This window comes from Typopeltis vanoorti, chromosome 5, assembly GCF_054136105.1.
Source record: "Typopeltis vanoorti isolate ZY-2024b chromosome 5, IOZ_Tvanoo_1.0, whole genome shotgun sequence".
NCBI classification, from domain to species: Eukaryota; Metazoa; Arthropoda; class Arachnida; order Uropygi; family Thelyphonidae; genus Typopeltis; species Typopeltis vanoorti.
In genome coordinates, this window is record NC_143553.1 from 104,038,198 (window position 1) to 104,065,676 (window position 27,479).

The following is a 27,479-nucleotide window of genomic DNA, read 5'->3' on the forward strand; positions in this document are numbered from 1 at the left end:
ACCAACAGTTTAAAACAGTTTTCAGGCCAGTGAAACCTTAATCAAAAGAACTACTAATAGCTGAATATATATATGGATACCTCAGCAATGCATGTGTCTTTTTAGTAGTGCAAGCTGCTTCTCCGATGCCAAAGATTGTATTCTTATAAGTTCTCCAGTAAGTTTTTGAAACTTTCAAAGTATCTCTCTATATATTCTTTCTTCATTCTGCAATTTAACCAAAGTGCTGAATATTTAGTCAAAGCATAATTAATTAAATTTTAAACATTGCAAATTAAATTTTATAAACACATGTTTGTCAAATAAGAATGGGGAGTGTGGAAGGCTTGAATGTTTGTGAAGTTTTGGAAGATGGTCATGATTGGGAGGATGAATGGCGAGTAAGAGTGGCTAACTTACAGAGAGAGATAGATGAGCTGAAAGAGCTGGTAGAATGTCTCGGGAATGAGATAAGAAGTATGAAAGATGAGATTAGGCGAATGGAAGAGATGAATGCAAGGCAAATCAGAGTAGGAATTAAGAGTTATGGGAATGATAGAAGAAGAGAGGATAGAAACAGTAGAAGAGAGGGAATGAGAAGAATGCAAGGGAGTGCTGGAACCACGGATAGAGTGATGCCAGGGCAGCAGGTAAGTAGGGGAACACAGAGTGAAAGAGTTAAAGGAGAGAGAGAGAGAGAGTGTGAGGGATGCAGGTGAACAATCAAGGAACAGAGTGGTAAGAGCTGTGATGTATGCTGACTCAGTGATCCGTGATGTGCAAAATAGGATGCCAGAGGAGTGTTTGCCTGGAGGAATGATAGAGAGTGTGGCTATGGCAATTAAGTGGGGTGAAAGAATGGATGAGATGATTTTGATGGTGGGCACGAATGACTTGAGAGGCAGTGAAAATCGAGTGACAAGAGATCTGAGATTCATGCTTGAGGTTGTACAAAAGAAAACGCAGAGAGTCAAGTTAGTGTGTGTGTTACCCAGGTATGATAATGAGGAGCTTAGCAGAAGAGCAGTAATAATGAATAGCATAATAGCCAGAATGTGTCAGAAGAGAGGATTGGAATAGGTGGATGCTTGGAGGGCATTTGAGGACAGAAAGGAACTGTGTGCGAGAGACTGCTTGCATTTGAATGAGGAAGGACATAGGCATCTGGAGAGATTGCTGTTTTCTGAATGAGTTGGTGTGTCAGTGCAGAGAAACCAGAATTCCTAGGGCAGATGGTAGCAGGGGAATGTCTCTTGTGAGAATGGGTGCTTGGGGGGAAAGGGGGTGACATCAGGTAACACTGAGTCCAGTGGGGGGGGGGTCTGGAGGGGATAATGGTAGGTATAGAAGCAGTGACATTTTTATGCTTTATACTAATGCCAGGAGATGAATTGGTGGAGCTGATAACATCAGCCTGCCCAAAGATTATTGGGGTCTCTGAGACGTGGTTGACGGAAGATGATATAATAACAGGAATAGAAGTAGCAGGGTACAGCATTTTTCGGCAGGATAGAAAGGGAAAATGTGATGGTGAAGTGCTGCTTATAAGGAATGACTTATGTCCTCTCAGAGTGGAGGCTTTGGAAGGCAGTGACACTGATGGATTTGAAAGCATATGGTGTGAGGTAGAGGTGGGCAAGACAGGATATTTAGTGGGGATATTTAGTGTTGCTACAACTACAGCAGTATAAGCTAGGAAGAGGAAAATGCATGTAGTAATAAGGGAATGGAATTTCTAGAATTCTTGGGGGACAAATGTCTTAGGCAACATGTAATAGAGGGAACAAGAGATTCAAGAGTTTTGGATTTGGTCATAGCATCAGAAGAGTTGATAATAACTGAGATGACATCCCCCCCCCCCAGTTGGAGAGAGTGACCATGTGGTTTTGACTAGGAAGATAAATAGACATGCAGAAGTATCAAAGAAAAGGGAACGTATGTGGAATTATAAGTCAGGTGATTATAATAGTCTTAGATATCAACTTAGGACAGTTCCATGGAAGGAGGAATTGGACAAGCGAGATATCATTAGCGCTTGGGAAATTGTGAAGGAATATTTGTTAGCAACAAATAATAATAATAATAGTAAGCTGTATTATTATTATTATTATTATCTGAGACCTCCAGGAGTCAAGGACTCATCGAGGGAGGCTGTAAATTACCCAACCCAGCTATCATGCCTTCCCTTAAATTCATTTACACTGATGCACTCACTACCCCCTAAGGGCAAATTATTCCACTCACTCACTCACTGCTCTCTGAGAGAAAAACCTAGTTCTTACCCCTTTCTTGACTGAGAACAACCTTAACTTCCATGGATACCCCCATGTTCTCTCCCCGCCTTCCATATAACGAAAAATTTCATCATTTGAAATGAGTGAAGAAGAGAACACAATTTGGTGTAAAGTGGATGACAAACAATATAAAACAGGAAATGCAGGTGAAAAAGGGATTGTGGGAGATATATAAGGAGAGGGGTGGAGAGCAGATGCATGAAGAATATAAGACTCAGGCCAGGAGAGTGACTAGTAGGGTGAGGAAGGCAAAATTAGAATATGAGAAGTGATTGGTATTAAGATCCAAAGAAAATCCTAGGGAATTTTTTAGCTATGTGGCCAGTAGGAGGAGAAATGATTGTGGAAGAATGACATTGTGGGATAAAATTGGAATAGAGTGACTGATGCAGAGGACTTAGTGGAGTTGTCAGCGAACGCTTTATTGGAGTATTTCATCCTGGAGAAATAGGTTTTAATACTAGAGGGGATAGGGCAGGTGCAAGAGGAGAGTGTGTTCCAAATACTGAATACTCTGGATGTGTCAGTAAAGCTGTGGGACTGGATGGTATTTCACCACAGGTTTTGAGAGAATGTGCTAAAGAACTAACAACTCCGTTGACCTGGCTTTTCAATGAAAGACTGGCTATGGGAAAGGTACCCAGGGAATCGAAGGAAGGTAAGATAGTGCCATTGCATAAGGGTGGTAGCAGACTGGAAGTGTCTAATTATAGGCCAGTTTGTGTGTCATCAGTAGTTATTAAGGTCTTGGAGAAATTAGTGAGGGATCATATTTAGCGTTGGGTAGATGAGGATAATGTTATCTGTGAGAATCAACATGGATTTGTTAAGGGGCACTCTTACTTTAGTAATATAATTGCCTTTTATAATAAAGTGACAAGAGCAATTGATGAGGGAAAGGCATATGCTGCCATTTTTTTTGAATTTTGTAAAGGCATTTGACAGGGTGTTACATAATAAGCTGATACTTAAGTTGCAGCACATGGGTTTAGATGTTGGATTAGTCAACTGGATTCAGGATAGGCTGTCTGATAGGTATCAGAGAGTTGTGTATGATGGGGCAATATCAAGGAGACAGGTTACAAGTCGGGTTCCACAGGGCTTAGTACTGGGAACTGTATTGTTTAATCTTTATATCAATGACATTGTGAATGGATTGCAAGGGGATATTCAGTTTTTTGCAGATGATGTGAAGCTGGGAAGGGTTATTAGTAATAGTGCAGATGTGGCAGCCCTGCAAGAGGATTTGAATAAACTGGACAGATGGTCAACTGAATGGGGGTGTTGGTTTAATGCAGCAAAATGTAAAGTCTTGAAGTTTGGTATACATCAGTGGGAGACTGCATACTCAATTGGAGGAGCTGTACTGGAGGAAGTAGGGGGAGACAAGATCTTCAGATGATGATTGATAGAAAACTGAAATTCAGTGAGCATATTGCAAAGGTGGTGAAGGTAACCCAGAGGATTGCTGCAATACTGAGAAAGATGCTTACCTACAGAGTTAAAGAGTTATCATTCTGTTGTATAAGACTCGGATCAGACCACACTTAGACTATTGATCTGAAATTTGATCCCCAGGATTTGAATGTGATAAATTAACTGTGGAAAGGGTACAGAGGCAGATAACAAAGATGGTTTCAGGACTGTACAGTGTTAGTTATGAGGATCGGCTGAGGAAATGTGGACTGCAGAGTTGGTGGATAGAAGAAGGAGAGGTGATATGATCGAGACTTTCAAACTGTTGGGAGGCAGTTACAGGGTTGACCCTGGGGAGTTTTTTCACTTGATGGAACAGCGGGAATGACAAGGGATCATCCCTGGAAGTTATGAAAGGAAGCACTGTAAGCAAGAGGGTGAGGAATGGTTTCTTTGCATGGAGGGTAGTTGAACAGTGGAATGTATTGTTTGATAGGGTGGTGAGAGCAAGAACGGTCAGTGAGTTCAAGGAGTGGTATGATAGACTTTGTGTTTCCTTGGAAGATCCTCCCACGATGAGTCTCTTGACTGCATGGAGGCTTGAATAATAATAATAATAATAATAAAGTTTTGAACAACAACAAAAAATAATAATAAATAAAAATAAAAAAAATACAAGCATATCTTTTTTTTTTTTAAATATTTGTTTATAAAATTTAATTCAGCATGCTTCAGTCATATTTTCAGCACTTCATCAAATATCAAACTGAATATTCTGTGTTTTGTGCTTCAGAGCATCCTTAAATATTAGCCCTGTCCTTTTCTTCAAATTTTCCTGAAATATTTCAGCATGTCTGGGATTCCTTTTGTACTCTTTCTTTTAGTTTTTAGGCCTCTGATAACAACTATCTTTTTGCTGTTTCTTTATATCAGATATCTTATCTACTAGAACCTTTACTGGAATATAGGCACGAATAAATCACATTGTCCAATTCTCATTTCTAAATTTTTCAACATTATTCTGCTTGAAACATACTTCTATGCATTAATTTTATCTTTCTTGTTAATTGTTGGATATTATGATTACTCCCATCTTTTTCTGATCTCTAGCACATGAATAAATTATACTTCTCATGTAGTGGATGATCTCGCATGTGAGTCTTTTTAGGTGTAATGCTCCAGTGCCAATTGAGTTGATATGATGTTTCTGTAATTCTGCTGACACCGTTTTCTTTAATGCTTCTTATGATGATGTCTCTCTTCAGTTCTGTTGCATTTTTTCTATAGTTAACATAACACTTTGTCCTGGTTTTTTTGGCAAAAGACAATTGGGCATCATCTCATTATAACCTTTTATAAAGAGATAGTGCCCAGTCAAGCATGATATCTAATTATGCTGTTAAGTTGTAACATATATCTCATTTCAACCAATATACAATTTGGTTTTTCAAGTCCAAATTTCCAATCAATCCCATCCTCATTCATTCAGCATCAAAACAAATTTTTAGTTAAGGGGAGCCAAGGAAATGTGAAAACTGGATTATGGGCGAGAAGTCACAGTTCATATTCAGCATTCCTTCCAGGTCATGTGAGTGACTCTACCTAGTTATCTAGTATTGATCCTTAAGTGACCCTGAAGAGCAAAAATGTTTCCATGTAAGAAAACTAAGAAACTTAGTTCAATAGATTTAGTTCTAGAGCATATTCACAAAATATCTTGCCACCAATTAGGTGAGCTGCCATAGCAGGAAGGTGGCATAGCAGGAAGGAAGTCCTTCAATTTTCATATGCTCCAATACACAATAATATTCACTAAAAAGTCCAGGAAACCTTTCTTGATAGCATAATTCATTATACTCAGTAATATTTATTGTCATTTCTGGTGTGCCCCAAGTAGTATTTTAGTCATTTTTGTTGTGTCCCAGGGGTCTGTTTTTTGGGGTCATTGCTGTTTATCTTGTATGTGGATGATATACAGTCGTTTGCAAATGATGCATGAAAGAACTATGAGGATCACAGCAAATGTCGTGGCTTTTCAAGAGGACTTGAATAGGTCCAGTAGCGTCTAGGCAACAGGACAGATGGGTGATAGCCAACTGGACAATAGGTTTACCGAGAGTGCATTTAAATAAAAAAATTAAATTAAATCACATAATAAAATACTTATAAAATGTCCAGATGAGATTCAAGTTTAAGAAGACTTCTTGCGCACATAATTAAAATATTGTATGATAAAAAAATTAAGTAATTATAAATGTACAGGTTAGGTCCACATTTAAAAAGTATTAACATAATTTAAATGCTTTCATAACATCACTGAGGGACAAGAACCTGTCCTATGGCTCAGCATCCATTGTTTTACTGCACTGCCGTCTTGATTGTATTGACTCTGAAGCACTGGGAAGCTTTCATTCAGCAGCTCAGTTTGTTGGCAGGTTAGCAGATGACAGGAGATATATTGAAAGGGATCTATAGTGGACTTTTGCCCAAATGTCCTGTTGTTTAGTTGGCTGTCATCCAATTGTCTCTGAATTCTTGAATAGACTGGATGAGCAGGCAAGAAGGTAGTGTTGAAAAGTGTAAGGTTTTGGGAAGTAAAAATGAGATGCAGAGTATATATAGCTGGTGAGGATATCACACAGGAGGTGGAGGAAATAAGGGACCTAGGGATGATGGTGAAATGGGACATAAGATTTATGGTTTATATTACTAAAATTGTGAGTACATCATAATGGATTATTGCAGTGATGTGGTGAACATTGACATATAGAATTAATGATATTATAGTTTCCTTGTATAATGCCTTGATCAGACCACATATCAATTACCACAATTTGGTCACCTGTTTTTCAAAAGGATGAAGATATATGGGAAAAGAATCTGGCACTAGAGGGCCTTAATGCATGTGATAAAGAACTTGAGAAAAAATAAGTGCTATTTTGTGTAATAAATGATGATATTGCTTGCATTTTAGTATAATAGTGTTTATTTTTGAAAACTTTGTTTAACTGCATGGTTGTTGGGCTTTGTGGATATGTTATTGACTTTTTTTTAGTGAATTTTTGAATCTTTCCTTGAACGGAACACAGTAGTGGTTCAAACAAGATCAACATAAAGATTACATGCTGTTAACCACGTAGACTTTTCAAAAACGTTTTGATGTTGTGAGTGCAGCAGTGACATGTATGCATAGCAAAATGTGAAACACGTGTTTGGGAAGAGACAACTGAACAGGAGACGAGAGAAGGTATGGATTTGTAGAAAGTGCAATATTTTGCTTGACTATGAGTTATCAGTGATTATGAAACAGACAGCAGGAACGAAAGATATTGTAAATGTGGCTGCAAAAGACTGTGTGAATAATGGAACAAATCTAATGAGACTGAGGAAGTGAAAAGACATAAGAATGAAGAAGTGAAAGTAATAAGTGATATGGAATCAAAATGAAGTAGGAATAAAGAAACAGAAGGAAATAGTGTTTTGCAAGAAATTTACAACCAACAGTACAAATGCCAGAAGTATTAGAAATGAGGGAGGTGAAATTGTTTCACTGATTCAATTTATTCACCCAAAAATGATTGAAATAAATGAAACATGGTTGAATCAGGATGATATCCTGACAGGAATAGAAATTGATGGGGTGTGTTTTTTTTGTGAGGATAGAAAGAACAGGAGGGAGGGAGGGAGGGTGCTACTAACAATAGCAGAGGAATGTCTATCTTATTGTCCACATAAAGTAGACATGAAAGAGGGAAATAGTGGCAATGGTTTTGAGGCAGTTTGGTGCAAGTTGGAAGTTGAATATTTAGTTGGACGTTGCTAATAAGCCAGGGAATATAAAAGGTGGTGATGAAGAAATAAGTGTAAGGATGAGTGCAAGAAATGAAAGTGAGTGTAAATATATTCATCAGACTGAATTTTTAGGTTCAATTTTTCTGCATTTGTATTGCATTTTTATTGCTCATTGGCAAATACAGAATGAAACTTTTATGAAAGATTACATGAGATTTTTTTCTGTTTTCTGCAGAAAGTGAACCTGTTTTAATGAAGCAAACTTCAGCTACATCCAGTTCAGGTACTTTTACACTATTTGAAAGCATTTCTTCAAATGCACAATATTTGAAAGTATTTCATTTGTGCAGTGCTGAATATTTAAAATGTTAAATTAAGAATATTTGTTTAATGAAATGCAATGTTGGTACCTTATTTATTTATTTATATTCTGATTGTCTCCTTTAATTTAATAATAAATAAATAATAAAAATAAATAAAAGTATCAATGGTGTACCCAGGTTTATTAACTTCTTTTTAGTTAATAACACAGATTTAGATCTGGGATATTATTAACTAAAAAGAAAGTTAACTTAAGAATTAAAGAGATCGAGGGAGAGACAAAGTAAATTCAAAATTAATATCTTTATTTATAAACAAAGAATATTAGTGCAAGTTTTCGTATTGGATGGGTATAACAGTGTGTGTGTGTAAAGTGTTTGTTGTTGTTATTATTATTATCATCATCAACAGTTCCATGGAGTCAAGAAATTTATCATGGGAAGTCCCACTGTCTCTGCACTGATCACACTCTCAAATAGTACATTACAATCACCCACTGCTCTCCATGCTAAAAATTGACTACTCACCTCCCCCTTGCTCCCACCCATCTTATATATATATAGTTTCCAGGGATGACCTCTCGTTCTCCCCCCCCCCCCCCCGTGAAAAATTTCATCCATGCTAATCTAGTAATTACCTCTTATCAACTTATATGGCTTGATCATGCCTCCCTTCTATCCACTAGGCTCTGTAATTTGCATTCTCTCAATCTTTCCTCATATTCTACATTCAAAAGACCAGAGACCAACTTAATTTAATCATCTCTGGACCCTCTCCAACATCTCATCATCCTTTTGAAAACCTAGTGACAAAATCTGTGCACAGTATAATCTGCATGCAGCCTGATGAAAGTCTTGTACATTGGAAACAAAACATTGTTACTTCTACATGTCAGTGTTCTCTGAATCATTCCCATAATCTGCTGTGTCGTCCTCACAATTTTAGCAAAAATTTCCACGAGATTTCAAGTCTCTAATCACCACAACCCCCGAATCCTTCACCTCCTCCAAAATATCCCACCAATCTTATACTCTGCATCCCATCTTTGCTTCCCAAATTTTAAAATCTTACACTTTGCAGCATTAAACTGACATCCCCACACACACACTTGCCTCATTGAGACAGTCTATTTAGTTCCTCTTGCAAAGCTACAACAACTGCTCTGCTTCTTGTAGCAGACGTTGTCTCTCCCCAACTTTGCATCATCTGCAAACAACTGTATATCACCATTTAAGCCTTTCCATGTCATTTACATACAAATTAACAACAATGTCCCCAAAACAGACCCCTGGGACACACCACTAGGGACTTTTCTCTTCTGGAATATCACTCCTGCATACACAACCTGTTGATATCTATCAGACAGCCAATATCCAATCCAACCCATTCCAGTCCTATTATATTTCACAAGTGCTGTATACATACCTGCATTATAACTAAAACTTATTCTAAAGGGAAAAGGAATGACAATCTTGACATCAAACTTAAAGAACATAAACATCACACAAGATATCTTTATTATCCTTATCATTATTATTACTATGTGACACCTCCAAGGAGTCCAAAGACTTCATGTGAGGACACACTACATACAACTCATCAACACACACCACCATGTACTACCCGTCACCACTACCAGCAGAATTTTTTGTCAGTAAATTTGTGTGTGTTCTGATGGCCTATTTTCCTGTATGCAGAATGAAACAAAACCTTAGTTTCTGTTAGAAAAAAACCCTGCTAACTCTACGAGAGATTTAAAAAATCTCATATTCATATTCCTCTTATTGTGACAAGAATTGAACTCGGGTCTCTTTCATTTGAAGTGCACGTGCATTTAACTGCAAACTTATCAAGAACAGTTTCTTTCTCTTTCAGCAGTGTCCATTGAAATATAATTAACTCATGCTTGTTTTTTTCTTTGAAAACCAAAAAAAAAAAAAAAATGATCTGTCATCATTATCATCATGCCTATCAAGGATTTGTGCCTTAGAGTGTCCTGTTCCAGCTTTAGAAGTCATCGTTGAATTTCTTAGAGTAAGAGGACGTCCTGGTTTTCTTTTTTCTAATGGTTTGTAATTTAAGGCTTGTTTTGGTAATCTTTCTGTTTTCATTCTTTCATCGTGTTCCATCCATTTGTGTTTATATTTTTTAATTTTTTCTATTACTGATTCCTGGTTTTATTCTCTCATAATTTCTTCATTTCTTTCATGATCAAATAGCGTATACTTTGTAGTTTTTCTCATAAACTTCATTTCAGCTGTTATTAATCTTTGTTATTAAAATATTATTAATCTTGATTATTAAAATGATCTGTGCACAACCTTTCTTCAGTAAAAAATACTTTACTGAAGAAAAAAAAGAAAATTCCTTTTTTCTTCCCCCCCCCCCAGAAACTTGTTCCTTAACCTTCAGCACAAAAAGAGTTAATCTCTTTTGCATTCAAAATGTATAACTAGAACAAGTTTGTTGCAGTGTATCAAAAAGAACTCCATTACTTCATGTGCAACTATATAATTTTCTCAACACTGTTAATTTGGGAAGAACTGATTGTTTCCCTCATAACGAACTTTTCCAGCTTTTTGTAAAAGATCCTTTCCTTGAAATTATATTTCTCCCCTAAACTTCCAGCTTTCCGAACCTATTCTGTTCTATTCAACAGCTGTATTTTTTTTTCTCTCTCACTATATCAACTTCCTATACAGAAATACCAACTTTGTGCAAGAGTATTAATGCCTGGCACAGCAAATAACAAGGATTTGAAACAAAAACACAAAATCATCACTTTTGCAAACAATCATACAGTTATTACTGGCCTGAAAACTGCTTTGAAAAAATTCTTCTTAATTTCTTATTATTTTCTTCTCTCAAGTTTTTTTGAGTCATATAATTAAAACTAAATTTGAGGAGAGCCCTTTTTTGCTAAAAAAATATCACAATTAAAAAATTTGTTGGAGGCTTACAAAGATTTCCTTTATACAAATCATTCACATTATACATTAAACATTATACATTTTTCTCGTGTGTCCTCTGCAGTATGTAACAGAGGACACACGAAGATTGAGGATCTTGGATTTGATCATCCCATTAGAGGGTGTTATTATAAATGAGGTGGTCTTAGATTTGCTCATGTCATTAGAGGATGTTATTATAAATGAGGTGTCAAATCACCCTCCAGTTGGTGAGAGTGAACATGAAGTGATTATCTGGGTGGTTGCCAGCAGTGTGAGGACCTCTATGAGAAAAGGGTATATGTGGAACTACAAGCCTGGTGATTATGAGAAGCTCAGGAGACTGCTTGTAAGTGTTGCATAGAATGAGGAGTTGGGTGGAAAGGAGATCAATGTTGCATGGGTGATGTTCAAAAACTATTTAGTAGAATCTATGTCTAAATGTATTTCAGGGGTCAGAAGGTGAAATAAGGTAGGTATGACATGAATAAATGAAGAGATTAAGCATGTGATAAAGAAGATGAAGGCACTATGAGACAACATGAGAGGATTGGTAATAATCATTTCCATGAGGATTATAAAGAACAGGCAAGGAAGGTAACTTGGTGGTAAGGGTAGCAAAAGTGAAGTATGAGTAGCAGTTTACTAATGAAGCCAAAAAGAATCCTGGGAAGTTCTTTCGATATGTAGCCAGCAAAAAAAAGAAAAAAAAAAAGATTATTGAAGGATGACATTGATTGGAGAAAATGATATAATAAGAACTGTTGCAGAGGATATAGTAGAGATATTTAATGGGCAGTTGATAAAGGTCTTTCATTCTTGTGAATGTGACATCATGGGGAGTTGAGCAGTTGCCGATGAGGAGGAGAGACTGGCTATAAGTGACTGAGAGGTATATGAATTGAGCAAATATTAATAAGGCTGTGGGATTTGATAATATATCACCATGTGTTTTAAAGGAATGCGCCAGGGAGTTGGCATATGCCTTGACATATTTGTTTAATATGAGTCTTTCAGTGGATCAAATTCCAAAGGAGTGGAAAGAAGGCAAGATTGTGCTGCTTCATAAGGGAGGTGACCGAATTCAAGCATCAAATTATAGGCCTATTTGTGTGTCAGCTGTTATAGTTAAAGTGTTGTAGAGGCTGGTGAGAACTGGGATCCAGAATTGGATTGACAGCTGTGGTATTATCTTTGATGGACAACATGGATTTTCTAAGGGAAAGGTCATGTTTTAATAATCTACTTACTTATTACAATAAAGTTACATCTTCATTGGACAAAAAGAGATGGATACACAGTGGTATACTTAGATTTTGCAAAGGCTTTTGATAGATTACCGCATGATAAGTTGATAGTCAAACTAGAGCAGATGGAATTGGATATTAGACTGGTGCATTACATTGGCTATCTGATAGCTATCAGCAAGTTGTGTATAGGGGAGCAATATCCCAGAAGAGGAAAGATACTAGTGGTGTGTGTGTGTGTGTGTGTCAGGGGGGTCTGTTTTAGGACCATCTGTTTAACCTTTATTAATGATATTGAGGAAGATTTGAATGGTGATATTCAGTTATTTGCAGATGATACAAAGTTCGGACAAACTATGAGGAGTAGAGAAGATGTTCTGGCCTTACAAGAAGACTTGAATAGATTGAGTGAATGGATATGGGAGTGGGAATGCCAGTTCAATGTTGTAAAATATAAAGTTTTAAAATTTAGGAAACAAAGATGGGATGTGGAATTTATACTTGGTGGGGATATATTGCTGGAGATGGAGGAAACGAGATTTTGGGGTGATGTTGTATAAGGATCCAAAATTTAGAGGACACGTTACCAAATTTGTGAGGACAACACAATGAATTCTGGGAATGATACAGAGGACACTGACTTGTAGAAGTAAGAAGATTCTTGTTCCATTATATAAAGCCTTGATTAGGCCACATGTGGACTGCTGTGCACAGATTTGGTCACCTGGTTTTCAAAAGGAAGAGATGTTGTAAAGGGTTCAGAGGCAATTGACTAAGGTAATTTCTGATCTCTTGAATGTTGAATCTGAGGAAAGGTTGAGAAGATGTAATTTATGGAGTCTAGGGGTTTTCATTTTATGAAAAACCACTTCAGTGTTGAAGTGTTTTTTAATGGTGGGAGATCAGGGTAGGACAAGAGGTCATCCCTGGAAGCTGTATAAGGAGGGTGTGAACAAGGCAGTAAGAAGCAGGCTTTTTGCATGCAGAATTGTGAATGATTGGAATGCCTTGCCTGAGAGTGTGGTGTCTACAGAGAATTTGAATGTGTTTAAAGGCAAGGTATGATGAGCTGTGTGTATGACGAAGGGACCTCCTAGATAAGTGTTTGACTCCATCGGGTCTTAGGATAATAATAATAATTTAGTGAAATATATACTTACATAATAAAACTAAAACTTATCCTTTCTTTTTATTTATTTATTTATTTATTTTTCTAAATTAGCCTCTGTAAAAAATTAAAAAAATAAGCTGATATGATAACACTAAATAGCAGATATCCAAAGAAAGTAGTTTGATAAAACTTTGGTATGTTTGCTCCATGCATACCACAAGGATATAGTACTAGTCAAGATGTGTGTATCCTACTGAATTAACCACGCTACCGGCCAAGACATCTATAGACGTCAAGGTTATCATCGATGCAAAGTTCATATTAAAATTGTAATACCATTGCTATTACATTGAAATATATGATGGATACAAAACGTATGATGATGCATATTTGATCTATAATGGCCGGTAAGGTGGTTAAAGTCCACTTAACTCTCATAACCTCTGGACACAAAGTGGATATAAAAAAAAAAAAACATCACATGTAAGTCATAACTAGTTTTTAAAGGAAATTACAACTTAAGAGAATATTAACTATAATAAATATAATCAATATTTCCAGTATTTGGCAAAGTCAATTGCCATCATCATAGAACACAAAGAAATATATGTGCACAAAGGAACTACTAGCTCCAGCCTCATTACACTGAGTAATGAGGCTGGAGCACAGCAACTGAAAGTAATCCTTAAATAGTATACCCTAGTGGGCTTTAATGGATATCCTTGGCTTTTGGCCTAAAGTACTGAGGATGAGAGTTTCTCAAATGCAAAAAATGCAACTTGAGGTTGAGGTTTGGGTAGTTTTTTTAGCAGAAGCAAATTCAAGGATTAGTATCATATATTTTCTGTGGTTGAGTAGCATGGCCTCCTTCTAGTGTATCCTTATGTTCAGCAGTTTTGATGTTGGCCATCAATCAGTTTGGCCATAGCAGTATAGTTTACAACTGCAAGAGACTTGGTAAATGCCAGGTTTAGGTATTGTGGCTGGACTTTGGTGAAACAGATAAGGAATGCTGATTTGGTCTATAAGTGGTTGTAAGGTTATGTTTTTTTAAAAAATTTTAGTTTTTCAGATATGTGGAATGGTGATAGCTTTGGTGTGGTCTCTGTTCAGAAGAGAGGGGGGGGGGGTGTTATTATTTTTTGGATGGTGGGAATTGTATCCATTGGCTAAGAAATTTTTGTGAATGTGATCATGTTCAGTGAAGAGGACATTGTTGTCTGAGGTAATTAATTTATCCCTGTTGTATGGAATTATAATAATCCCATTCTATTAGGAGGAGGAGGGTGGGGGGTGACTATTTATGAATGTATCTGCGAGTATTTATGGATTTTCTGTAAATGGAGAATGGTAGGGGATCCATTAGACTGTAATTAAGGTGTCTAGGAAGGGAAGACTGTTGCTGTTTTCCTTTTCTAAAATGAACTGTATACTAGGATGTTGATCATTTTAATGTGTTAAAAAATGTTGAGAGAGCATCCAAACCATGAATCCAAATGGAGAACACATCATCAGCAAAGCCTCACGATACAGCAGGACTAGGTGGGCAAAGTTTAAGGCTTTCTCTCCAGAGGTCTATGAAGAAATTAGCCAGCAGATGAGGAAGTGGAGAGCCCATGGCTGATCCCTGTTTGCAGAATTTTCTCTGCCAAACAAAATAGCCTGAGTTCATGGTGAACTTAAACAGGGCTGAGATATTAGCAAGAAATGCAGCTTGAATGAAGTATCAATTGTCTTGATGTGGATTTCTATGCATAAGATGATGTGGAAAGAATATTGTGAAAGGAGTTATGAAATATATAAAGCTCAGGCCAGAAAAGTAATGAGTAGTGTGAGAAAAGCTAAAACGGAGTATGAAAAGAAATTGGCCATGCAAGCTAAAGGCAATTCAAATGTATTTTATCGTTATGCCGCAAGCAAAAGAAAGAATGAATGTGGAAGAATAACTTTATTGAATGCAGATGGTACATGAGTGTCGGAAGCTAATGAGATTGTTAATGAGATCTTCACTTTGCTAAGATATATCAACCAGGTGTATGTAGTATGGTACATGGAGCTACTGCTATGTTGGATGAAGAATTAAGGGTTCATGAAAATGAGGTTGAAGAGCTCTTGCATAACCTGGATAAGAATTTGTCAATAGGGACAGATGGAATATCTGCCCGTTTGTTAAAGGAAAGTTCAGCTGAATTGGCTAGGCCTTTCACACGTTTGTATAACTTGAGTCTCAGCTCAGGAATGATACCACAGGAATGGAAGGAATGTATGATAATTCCATTGCACAAGGATGGTGCAAAAACTGATGTGTCTAAATACCGACCTATTAGTATCTCTGGTGTGGTAGTGAAGATTTTAGAGAAGTTGGTAAGAACTCGCATACAGAAATGGGTAGACAAGCATTTTATACTCTACAGGGAACAGCATGGGTTTACTAAAGGAAGGTCATGTTCTAGCAATTTGCTCATATTTTATAACAATGTTACGGCCGAGTTGGATAAAGGGAATGGATAATGAATATATGGTAATGTTGGATTTTTCTAAGGCATTTGATAGGATACCACATGATAGGCTGTTGCGTAAACTGGAGAATATGGGATTGGAACATAATTTATTGACTTGGATCAGGGGATGGTTGACAGACAGATATCAAAAAGTGGTATACAGTGGGTGTGAATCTGTCAGATTTAAGGTAACCAGTGGTGTACCTCAGGGTCATGTTTTTAATGAACAATAATGTCCTTGGGCCATTATTGTTCAATCTATACATTAATGACATCAAGCAGGGTATATCATCAGATTTCCAATTGTTTGCTGATGGTGCAAAGATAGGCATGGCAATCAGGGATGCTACTGATATTCAGCAATTACAAAATAAACAAAATTTGAATAGACTGGAAATCTGGGCAAACGAAAATGGCTGTCACTTTAACGTTAGTAAGTGTAAAGTTATGCACTTTGTCATGATTAGAGTTCCAGTGACATATTATATTAGCTGGGTTATGCTACAAGAAACTGAAGAAGCAAGGGATCTTGGTGTATTGGTGGATAAGAATTTAAAGTTCAAAGGTCACATAGCAAAAGTTGCAAATACAACTCAGAGGATAATTGCTGTGTTGAAGCGAACCTTGACATGTAAGGATAAGGAACTAATTTTGCCTCTTTATAAGGCTTTGATAAGACCACACTTGATTACTGTGCACAGATTTGGACTCCTGCGTTTGAAGGGGATAAAGGAGCTTTATCCCCTACGAACTTCGAAGCTGTGGAAAGGGTGCAAAGAAGCGTTACAAAGATTATATCCGGATTATGGAATTTAGATTATGAGGACAGGTTGTGAGTATGTGGATTACAGACTCTGGTTAGCAGGAGAAAGAGGGGTGATATGATAGAGGTTTATAAACTTCAAATGATGAAATTTTTTGTTATATGGAAGGCATGAAGAGAACATTGGGGCCATCCTTGGAAGTTAAGGTTGTTCTCAGTGAAGAAAGGGTTAAGAGCTAGGTTTTTCTCCCAGAGAGCAGTGAATGAGTGGAATAATTTGCCCTTAGGGGTAGTGAGTGCATATAGTGTAAATGAATTCAAAGAAAGGTATGATAGCTGAGTTGGGTAATTTACGATGAGGTCTCAGATAATAATAATTATATTCAGACACACTAGTTTTACACTTTGACATGAACAAATTGGCACTACTTGCATTCTACTTGTCAACACTAGCAAACCTATTCATGTGCTACAAGAGAAGCTTGATGCTGAACACCAACCTCTTTGGATGATCCTTTCTGCTTTCTCTAAATGCTTCAGCAACCAGAGAATTTCAAAAAATAAAAAGTGGTCACATTAACAAGTTTGCCAATCTAAAAAAATTCTGCTCCCAAGCCTCAACGACATCAAGTAAACACTATAATAAACTTATCGTCCTTCACCCTCAAACAAGAAACATTTAGTCATATTTACTCACTTGTACTTAAAAAAATATATATTCCTGCTGAAGAAATTATGATTCAGATTGAACTTGGGATAATTAGCCTTCCTACCCATATTGCCAACAGTATCAGATGTTGCCAATGTACTGACACAAGCAAAACCACCAAATAGGAACCTCTTCCTTAAGGAAATGAAACACCCAGGAAATGAAGAATACTAGAATAGTAATTTTTAAATCTGATAAGGAGAATTCTACAGTTCTAAACCACCATGATTATACATTAAAACTTGCCTCTCTGCTTAGATTGCTCAACCTACCTTCCCTTTGACTATGACCTTACAATTCACCGAGCAGATCACTTAAGAGGGTCACCTCCTGGCCTGTTGAAATTAATAATAAACTAAACCATATAATTCTAGTTCACCCCCCCTCCCCCAAGATATACAAATTATCTAACATCCACAAACAGAATGTGCCATTATACCCAGTTGTAGATCACTGATTCACCCACATACAAATTAGCCAAACATTTATTCAAAGTGCTTTCCCAATATTCTGGCAATATGGCTTCACACATAAAAACTCAGCCCACTTTAAAACCACTATAGAAAACCTCGCACTCCAACACACTGACATTATGGTCAGTTTTGATGTATCCTTTCTGTTCATCAGTGTCCCACTTAAAAGACACACTTGAAACCTTATTCAAGCTGAATTTCCTCCCAATATCTCTGCCCTGTTTAAGTTCATTAACTTATGCTATTCCATTTGGCAAGGAAAATTCTACAAAGAAATAGAGGACAGCAATGCTCTCTATGTTCTCTGCTTCCTTCGCCCTTGCTAATTACTTCATGGAGACCTTAGAAGAGAAAGCCTTAAACTCTGTCCCACATAGACCACTGTATGGCTACACTTTGTTGATGACATGTTCCTCCATTTGGCCATGCTCTGAATGCTCTTAACATTTTTTTAACACATCTAAATGATCAACATACCACGATCTAGTTCACCTTCGAAAAGGAAAACAATAGTATCCCTTTCCTTCACAATACAAATATGACAGTATGTGCCTGCATGCACATGCTATATATTGTGTAATGTTCCCTTGATGATGGAAATTTTACTTTTCTGAAATATTGCAAGTGTTAATTAAATTTATTGTAGTTAATATTAGTCTACTTTGTAATTCCTTAAAAAACTACAGTTACGAATAGGCCAACATATAAGCCTTACCACCAGACACACAGGTGAGTCATGATTGAAGTCTGCTTTTCTTTCATACTAAAAAAAAGCAAGGATTTTGGGAGAGGGGCGCAAACTTTGTTTGCTCACACTTGGATAAAGGATTAAACTAATTTTATTATAATTACAGAATGTTCCTACATAACAACAGTTGACATCATACACGCTCCATGTGTGTGATGTTCGCGTTCTTCTGTTTTTGTAAAAAATACAGTTGTATTCGGTTCTTCCCTTCATGAACAGTTTTAGTGTTTAAGTTCTTTTGTATCTATTATTTTTTACCCTGAAGAAGCCAAACAGCTAAGTTGGCGAAACTTGTCGGTATTTCTTACTTAGTTTCAAATAAATTTGACCTGTATAAACCTAATTGAAGTCAATCCTTTCCATAGGAAATTATATTCTTGGTTTAATCTTTTATCCAAGTGTAAGCAAACAAAGTTTGCATGTGAACTAACTTCATGACTGGGCCACTCATATATAGAGGCTAATGACTTCATATTTAATCCTTCAGGATTAAGAATATCATTTCTTGGCATCTTTAATTTAATTCCTGCACTGGTTTTTTGATTAATTAATTATGCAAATTGGATCCCAGATTGTTTTTGACTCTTACTTCTCACATAGTGTGCTTTGTGAGAAGTAAGACTTTTAAGACAACACTTTTAAAGCCTATTGGATTTGATATGGTAGGGTATCTATGAAATATACCCCATGCTCTGTGTCGGTCTTTTTTTTTTTTTTTTTTTGGCTGCTTGGCACTCTTGGTTCTGCCCGGCTTTGGATACAGTGGAAATCGAGATGATGGTTTTTTGAAATTGCAGCTGTTTCTGCCTTGTCAATAAAATTTGTGACATACTTTGCAGATTCAGCATTCATTTATCTGTTACAGTCAGCTTCATCTGTTTTCCACATGGTCATCTATATAATAGAACATGATTCCTGTGAAGACTTAGGTCAAATAATGGGGAAATGATTGCTTCCATAGATATTCTCTTCAACATCCCAAAGATCAGTAAAAAAAATGGCAGAGGAGCAGAATGTAAAATGTCTTGCAGAATATGAGTGGATATGGAATAAGGTATCTTAAGAAGAGAGAGGTCATGATTGTGAAGCATCTGTCCAGTGATGTGACCTCGTCCATTCTTGTTGGCCAACATGAATGGACGAGGTCACTATCCCCACAGAGTGTTATGTGCATTAATGTCACCCATTAGAAGTATGGACTGAGTCAGTTGCAATATAAGATTTTCAAAATCAGTCTAATTTAACTCACAACTGGGTGGTAAATAAATGGAATGTGCTGTAATAAGAAATCCCACTAATAGGCGAGTTGTTACTGCCTCCAGAGCAGTATTAAGCTAGACTTGCTGGAATGGAGTATGATTGCTCACTAGGGTAGCTACTCTGCCATGAGCAGGACAATCTCACATTCTGTTCCTTTCAAATAACACTAAAATGCCTTAAGGTTGAGTCCTCAGTGTGTTTTAAATACTGTTTCCTGTTGACAGAGAAGTTTGTGCTTCTGCGGCAGAACCTTGATGATATCATCAATATTTTAAAAAACTCATGATAGTTCCACAATAGAAATTTTCCTATTGTTTTGGCGCTTTATATGTCCATTTCAGATGTTCAGGGCTTACCTTTGTCAGGCTTATGCTTATCTATTGTTTTGGGAAAGTATGGATAGTCAGCTTCCATCCTTCTTCTTCTGGGAAAGTGGAAAAAGGGGGGAGAAATTAATATGTAGTATATATAAGCCTTACCAGAAGAGTTATGGATCCATCTTACCAACTTCCCTTACTTGCTGCAGACATGGGTAGAACTGTTGATACACCTGTTAACGAATTCTTTCATTCCCCAAAGTAGGAAGTATTGACTGCCTAATTAATTAGTTTGTTATGTATGCACATGAAGGGTGTGACCTACATTACTTGGATGCAGTTGAGTTTGGAACATTTGAAAATTTTTTAAATTTAATTTTATGTGAATTCCACCACAAACGGCTATTAGCATATTAGAATCCAATTCACCTTGGGATGGGGACGTGAATACAGTCTCCCCTTCCTAGATACCTTAACCACATGTTGAGGGTTAGGTAAATGCCTCTCATAGCAGGATGGTGATTTGCTCCAGGTGACAACAATTATCTAACATCTAAAGACTTCCATTAACATCCATGCCTCAGTGGAATTTAAGCCTACAGCTGCTTGACGAGTGAACATATTATGGTTTCAGATGGTCTCATCAGAAACACTGTTTTCTCTTACTATGAAATATTACTTTTTATCTACAGCAGAATTTGAGGAAGAGTTTGGTTAACAAGAGTGTGGGGACTAGATTTTTTTGATTGGAGGGTTGTGAATGAATGGAATAGGTTGCCTGAATCTGTTGTTGGTGCTATGTTAATGAATTGTTTAAAGCAAAGTATGACAGCATCATCGTCATCAAATTCCAGATATGTATCCTCAGGGGATGTACAAGATAATTATGATAGTACTACATGAAAAAGTTACACCATTACTAACTTCCTATCAACAATTTTCCTCTAAATTAATCAGTTATCTGTTCTCCAACTATTTCCTCCAACATTATCAGATCTTATATTTCTGTCTTTTAAGGCACTTTTTACTGCATCAATCCATCTACATCTTGGTCTTACTCTGGGTCTTTTTCCTGCCAACTTGTCAAAGAACACTTGTTTTGCTAATATTTCCTCTCCCATTCTATTTAAGTGACCACACCTCCTGAGATTAGCTCGACTAACAATGACAAATCCCTTCCTCATTTTTAATGTAACCCTGCCATTGAGGCCATCTGTTGACTCCACTAATCTTTCTGAGAACTCACATATCAGAGGTCTCTAGTCTTTGATCAAGTGTTTTATTTCTAACCCAGCTCTCAGATCATTAAGTTAAAATTGGTTTGAACACAGTCTTGTATACAGCTAATTTAGTGTTTTGACTAATTTTTTCTTATTCCATATAAATTTATTCAGCTGACTTCCTACCATACCAGCTTTACTAATTCTGTTATCTATTTCCATATTTAATTTACTATCTTCACTGAATATTGTGCCTAAATAGCTGGAATGTTTTACATGCTCTATAGGTTCACCATTCAGGACACAACTGAATGTGTTTGTCTTTTTATTGCTGATTTTCATACCAAATTTATTATAACAGTTATTCAATTTAGGCAGGGAATCTTGCAGACTTGTGCTGGATTTATTCAGAAGTATAACAATCATGTGCATAAAGTAAAGAGCTTAAGATTAACATTGCCAATTTTGATATTAGATGTAATGCTACTTTCCTTCATAAAGTGGTCCATATAGATAAGGAATAACAGTGGAGATAATGTGTACCCTTGTTGCACACCTGATTTAACATCAGATGATCATCCTGTACCTCCTTGCATTCTAACTGTTATCTTACAGCTGAAATAGAGACAAAGTGTTGCTTGATACAATGTATCATTTACACCATATCACTGTAGAGCTTTGTAGAACTTTCCTCTTGGCACCTTGTCATATGCCTTTTCCAGATTAACAAAACTTAAATACAAATCTTTGTTATATTCCCAAGATTTCTCAATTATTTGTCTTAAAGTGAAAATCTGATCCTGACAACTCCTATTTGTCCTGAATCCAGCTTGTTCTTCACCAGGCTTCCCTCCCACAATTTTTCTTAGCTGTTTCTCAAGTATACTTGCATAAATCTTACCAGAACACTTACTGGGCAAATATCTCTGTAATTCACATATTGAGTTTTATTTCCCTTTTTTTATAGATACTGTGAGAGCTCTGCTCCAATCATCTGTAATTCGTCCCTTTCACCAGTCCTTTTGAATTATGCAATCCTTCAGGACAACTCCTATTTGTCCTGAATCCAGCTTGTCCTTCACCAGGCTTCCCTCCCACAATTTTTCTTAGCTGTTTCTCAAGTATACTTGCATAAATCTTACCAGAACACTTACTGGGCAAATATCTCTGTAATTCACATATTGAGTTTTATTTACCTTTTTTTATAGATACTGTGAGAGCTCTGCTCCAATCATCTGTAATTCGCCCCTTTCACCAGTCCTTTTGAATTATGCAATGCAGCCACTGTAAAATTTTTATTCCTCCATATTTTAGCATTTCTAGTCAAATTTCATCTACTCCAGCTACCTTTCCACATTTCAGGTTTTTGATTACTTTCTCTATTTCAAGTATGAATATGTATTGCTGACAGCATTCCTGTTGGGAGTTTACTACCATCATAACACTGCTTGTTTCATTTAGCAGTGTTTCCAAGTCGATACTCCAAACATCTAGAATATCTATATCTTCAGTCTTCATGTCACCTTTATCATCTCTGATTCCTTTTACAGCACTCTTTCCTTCTTCTTAAGCTTTTTCAATAGCCTCCAAAATAATATTTTGCCACCTTCCTGATATTTGTTTTCTATATTCTTACCAAAATCTTCCCATGACTTGTTTAGTGAGCTTTACACAATGCTTTGCTTTCTTACATTTTTCTCTGTATTTTCTAAGAGCACAAGCTGACTTACTTGTCAGGAACTTTCCATATGCTTTATCTTTTCCTTCACTGCTTCTTTAACTTCCTGAGTCCAACATGAAGTTCTGATTTTTTTCTAATCTTACAGACACCTCACCACATGCCTCTCTGGCTGAATCAATCAGCATTTTCTTTAGGGTTTCCACTGAAACTCCAAAGTTTGGTTTTATTTTTCAAACTCTTTCATTTTTTTTTTCAATGATATTTGTGTATTTGAGTCTACAGTTCACCTCTGAAAGCTGCTTAACTTTGATTTATTTAAAACTGTCTCACACACTTTTCTTTTCAATATAAAATTTAATTTTATCCTTCTCAAAACGAGATAGCGATGACATCCTATTCCAAATCTTCTCTATATTCTTGTGTCCTGAACCATTGGAAAAACATTTTTATCAACTATAACATAGTGAATGAGACTTTGTTTATTTCTTGCATCTTGAAACATGGTGTTCATGATAACAATTCCATGTCCTGAACAGAAATACAACAGGCACTTACCATTATTATTATTAGCTTTGCACTTTTCTCCAAATTTTTCCAAAACATTTCTGTATGTCTGGTAATCATTTCCTACTCTGCCGTTTAGATCTCCAATAAGGACCAACTTTTCCTTTTTCATTATGCCAGCTGCCTTCTCTAATGCCTCAAAAAATTCCTTTATTTCTTTCTTAATGGAACCTTCTCTCGGACCATAAGCACAAATAAGTCTCATTGTCCAGTTCTCCATTCTGAAATTTACAAACATCACTCTACTTGATATTGCATGCCATTCAAGATTATCCTCATATTTAATATTGAATACTGTAGCTACTCCCTGTTTTCCCTGATTGTTATTGCCTGAATTTAACACTTTGTGTTAGTTTGCTTAGAAAGATCTCACCTGCTTTTGTCTACTTTGTTTCAGTAATGCATATTATGTCGATATGTCGTACCATATCGACATAATATGCATTATGTCGACATAATATCGACATAATGCATATTATGTCGATATGGTACTTATCCAATTCTTCTGCTGGTTCCATTTCTTTTCCATTGATAATACACCACTCTTGAGCTCTGCTGATTGATGTTGAGTTGGGATATGTTCTAGGATTTGATCCAGTAGCTCATTTTGCACTGTTCACCCTAGTTCCGTGATGAAAACACCGGGGGAGGGGCTTTTTTTAACTGGGTGACACCCCAGCCAGCATAAAATTCTGTCATGTTGTACCATCATTTTGCATTGTGGGTTAAGCCAATAAAAATACAATTTGGTCTGCTAAATCCCAAATTGCCAGCCCATCCTCGTTCATTCAGTATCTGGGTAGATACCTAACATGGTGCACCATGAGAAGACGAGGATTAGACATTAGGTCAGAAGACCTGGTCAGGTTTCTCAGTTTTCCACATTCCTTAAAAGGGGGTGGAGGTCTCCTCCCAGTTATTGTGCAAATGTTAGTGCTTGGCATAACGTTTGGAATCTCATTCATTGAGGCTGTGGGCTCCATGGAGTTGCCCATGTGGTAGTAGTAGTAGTAATAAAAATAACTTCAGTATTGTAATACAGTGTAATGAAGATAATAAATCCTTGTTTTTAAATCAGTAATTTTAATTGTATTTCATCATATATAGTTGTTAGCATATGTTTCTTTTCTTCACTATATGTAGATAAAGATGAGGAAGGAAAAACTCCAGAAAGACAACCAAAACAACATTGGATTGTGATGAAAGAGCCACCTGAAATAGTTAAGGATGGTGTATGTGAAGTATCGAAAGAGAATCAACTTGCATACGATCAGATTGAAAAAATGTCCAGTGTCCTTCCCACAATGTGGATGGGTGCACAGAATGGAATGTAAGATATTTATATAAATTACAAAAAAATTAAAACTACAAATTGTTTTCATTTTTGTGTTTGATAATAATGATGTTCAATGTGCAGTGTTTACAATTTTAAATGTAAAAATGCATAGAATCATTCTGCAGTGTGATAAGCTCATTAAAAAGAGAGAAAAAAAGTGAGAAAAGTGGCACTTTAAATTATTCTTCTCCAATGAAGTACAACAACAAAAACCAAAGAAAAATAAATAAATAAACTTAAGGATTAACAAAAATAGGGTTAAAAAATCTGCCATATTTCGTTATCTGTTTGTTTGTTTTTTTGTTTTTTTTTTCATTACATCTACAATCTAGTATCTATAGCTGAACAGCATGTGTCAAAATAAAATTATCAATTCTAATGCTATTCTGTGTATATGAATTGTTATTTTTCTAAATTAAATTTGTTAAGTTAGGTAGGAGATGCAAATATACTAGCTGTTCTTTAACAAGTAGTTCTAGAAGAGAAAGGTTTAGCCTACATTTTTCATTTTAATTTCATTTACATAAATGTTGTTTATTTGATTCTTGGGTTAGAACTTGTGCAATGTGGCCCCTCAACTTAAGTGCTTGTCCACCACCACTCCAAGATCTCTCATTTCCTCTACTTCCTTTAAAGTTTCCCACCAAGTGTGTACTTTTCATCCCATTATTGCTTACCAAATTTCAAAACCTACACTTTGCAACATTGAACTGACACTGCCTCTTTTTTCCCTCTCTGCTTCCTTCAAATCCCAGTTATCATATATGCATGGTAATTGATGTAGTTTTCTCAGGGCTTTAAGCAATGGAACCACCATCACCCTTATATCTCTGCTTGGCAATATCACAGCAGTTCTCTGGCTTATCTTGACAACCTTTGCAATATGTCTTGTGAATTTTGAATTTCTATCTACTATCGCCATAGGTCCCCTTGCTTTCTCCACTGTTTCCAGTATGACTGGAATTCTGATCTAATCCATAAATTCCAAATTTCAGAATGTTATATGTAGCTACATTAAACTGATATCTTCCATGCATTTGGCCACCTTTCCAGCTTAATCAAATCCTCCTGATGAGTACAGCATCAGCACTATTATTAATAATACTGCCAAGCTTCATATAATCTGCAAATAACTGAATCTCTCTTGCTCTCTGTAATGTAGCAACAGTATCATTGACAAAGATTGAACAGTCCCAGTGTTGAACCTTGTGGGACTCCTTTTATAACCTGCCTACTCCCCAATACTCTTCCTTGATATACAACTCTAAATTAAAGATGCCAAGAAATTATATTCTTGGTTTCATCCTTTATCCAAGTGTAAGCAAACAAAGTCACTTCACAACTTGCTACTTGTATATAGAGGCTAGTGACTTCACATCAGTTGCCTTAGTATCCCATAATGCAACATACATATCCTTATGGACATGTAGAATGTTATGCATTATGGGTAGGGCCACTACCCAGACCAGTTTTAGACCTTTATTGAGGTGAAAAAGTAAAGGGTGCAGAGAGGCTGATAGTATTAGGAGAAAGAAAAGACCTGTTGATAGTATAAGAGATAGAGAAAAGGCCTTAGCTCTTTTATATCATCATATAGCCAAAGGCTATCAGTTTTCCTTTTTGGTTGCTCATCTATATGAACAACCAAAAGACCAATTGTGAAAGTAAAGTGCAAAGATGACTGATACCCAGGTGGTTAGCCTTATCTGAGTTAACTGCCTTGAATTGGCCTTCTCTGCCTGGGATTGCTCTCCTGTCATCCCTGCAATTGACTGTAAGATCACATTGAATAAGGGATGGAACCATTTAAAAAAAACTCTTGTAGCAAAAATAGACAGAATTTTATCCCCCCCCCAGTGAATATCATATAATGTGGGTAGTTTACACCATCCAGTCAAAAATTTGATATCTCCTAGAATGCTTCTTTCTAAATACAAAAATCATCTGACTGAACAACAAAAATTTTCCATAAACCTATCCTATCCTTTTCATCCATCTAGGATGGGTTGAGTCCCCTCCTAATGAGTTACTGGCATATTAATGCAGCCGGTTCGTCACTCCTCTGCTGCATCCCCCCTAAGGGCGATATTCATGACTGTATCCGTGTGTGTGTGTGTGTGTGTGTGTGTATTCACAGGGCCGGTTTGCCTGTTTGCAGGATGAAAAACCCCAGATAAACTTGGGAGGAGGGAACCCTGCTGTCCACACCCAAACCGGCTAACTTGGCTATGGCTGAGGAAGATCCTTAAGCTCCTCACGTCGTTGATGGGAATCGAATCTGGGTCACTCCTTCCCCAGACATATGATTGTGAACCGCATAGCCACTAGGCTAACAATACAAGATTATAAAGCATTTGGATGTCATAATGCTGTTTTCAAATCCATATTTCTTTCTAACCTTCCATAAATTAATTAATTATAAAATATAGTAAATCTCTTTTTCCTTTTCACATTCCATCATATTGTGAATAAACTATGATGATGAATTATAAAGATCAAAATTCTTTTCCCATTACTGACAGGTGGTGGGTACTGCAAAAAAAGAAACTGTTCTGTTGTAAGTAATGGAATGCCCAACATATTACATAATCTGTTCCAAATACGCAGGGCAAGAGGATAGCTGTAGAATGCATACTCTACTGTTTCCAATCAGTAATAGATGTCACAGAGTGGATCTCCAATGTTAAATTACCTCCATTTGATGGTATTGACTGGAAGGCAGCCATATACAATTCTCCAAGCAAGATCCTTGTTAGGGTATCCTTGGAACTTCAATAAGTTATGAAACAAAGTGTTGTC

At 36.5% G+C, this 27,479-nt stretch overlaps 1 protein-coding gene across 1 annotated transcript in view; it reads left to right on the forward strand.

Annotated features, from left to right (window-relative positions):
* The window catches only part of LOC150106702 (C-Jun-amino-terminal kinase-interacting protein 4-like), a 713,212-nt gene that overhangs the window by 491,347 nt on the left and 194,386 nt on the right, over window positions 1-27,479 (forward strand). The window contains 2 exon segments of the mRNA XM_090393457.1: window positions 7,717-7,764; window positions 24,488-24,674. Of these exon segments, the coding sequence (XP_090249583.1) occupies window positions 7,717-7,764; window positions 24,488-24,674 (235 nt within the window).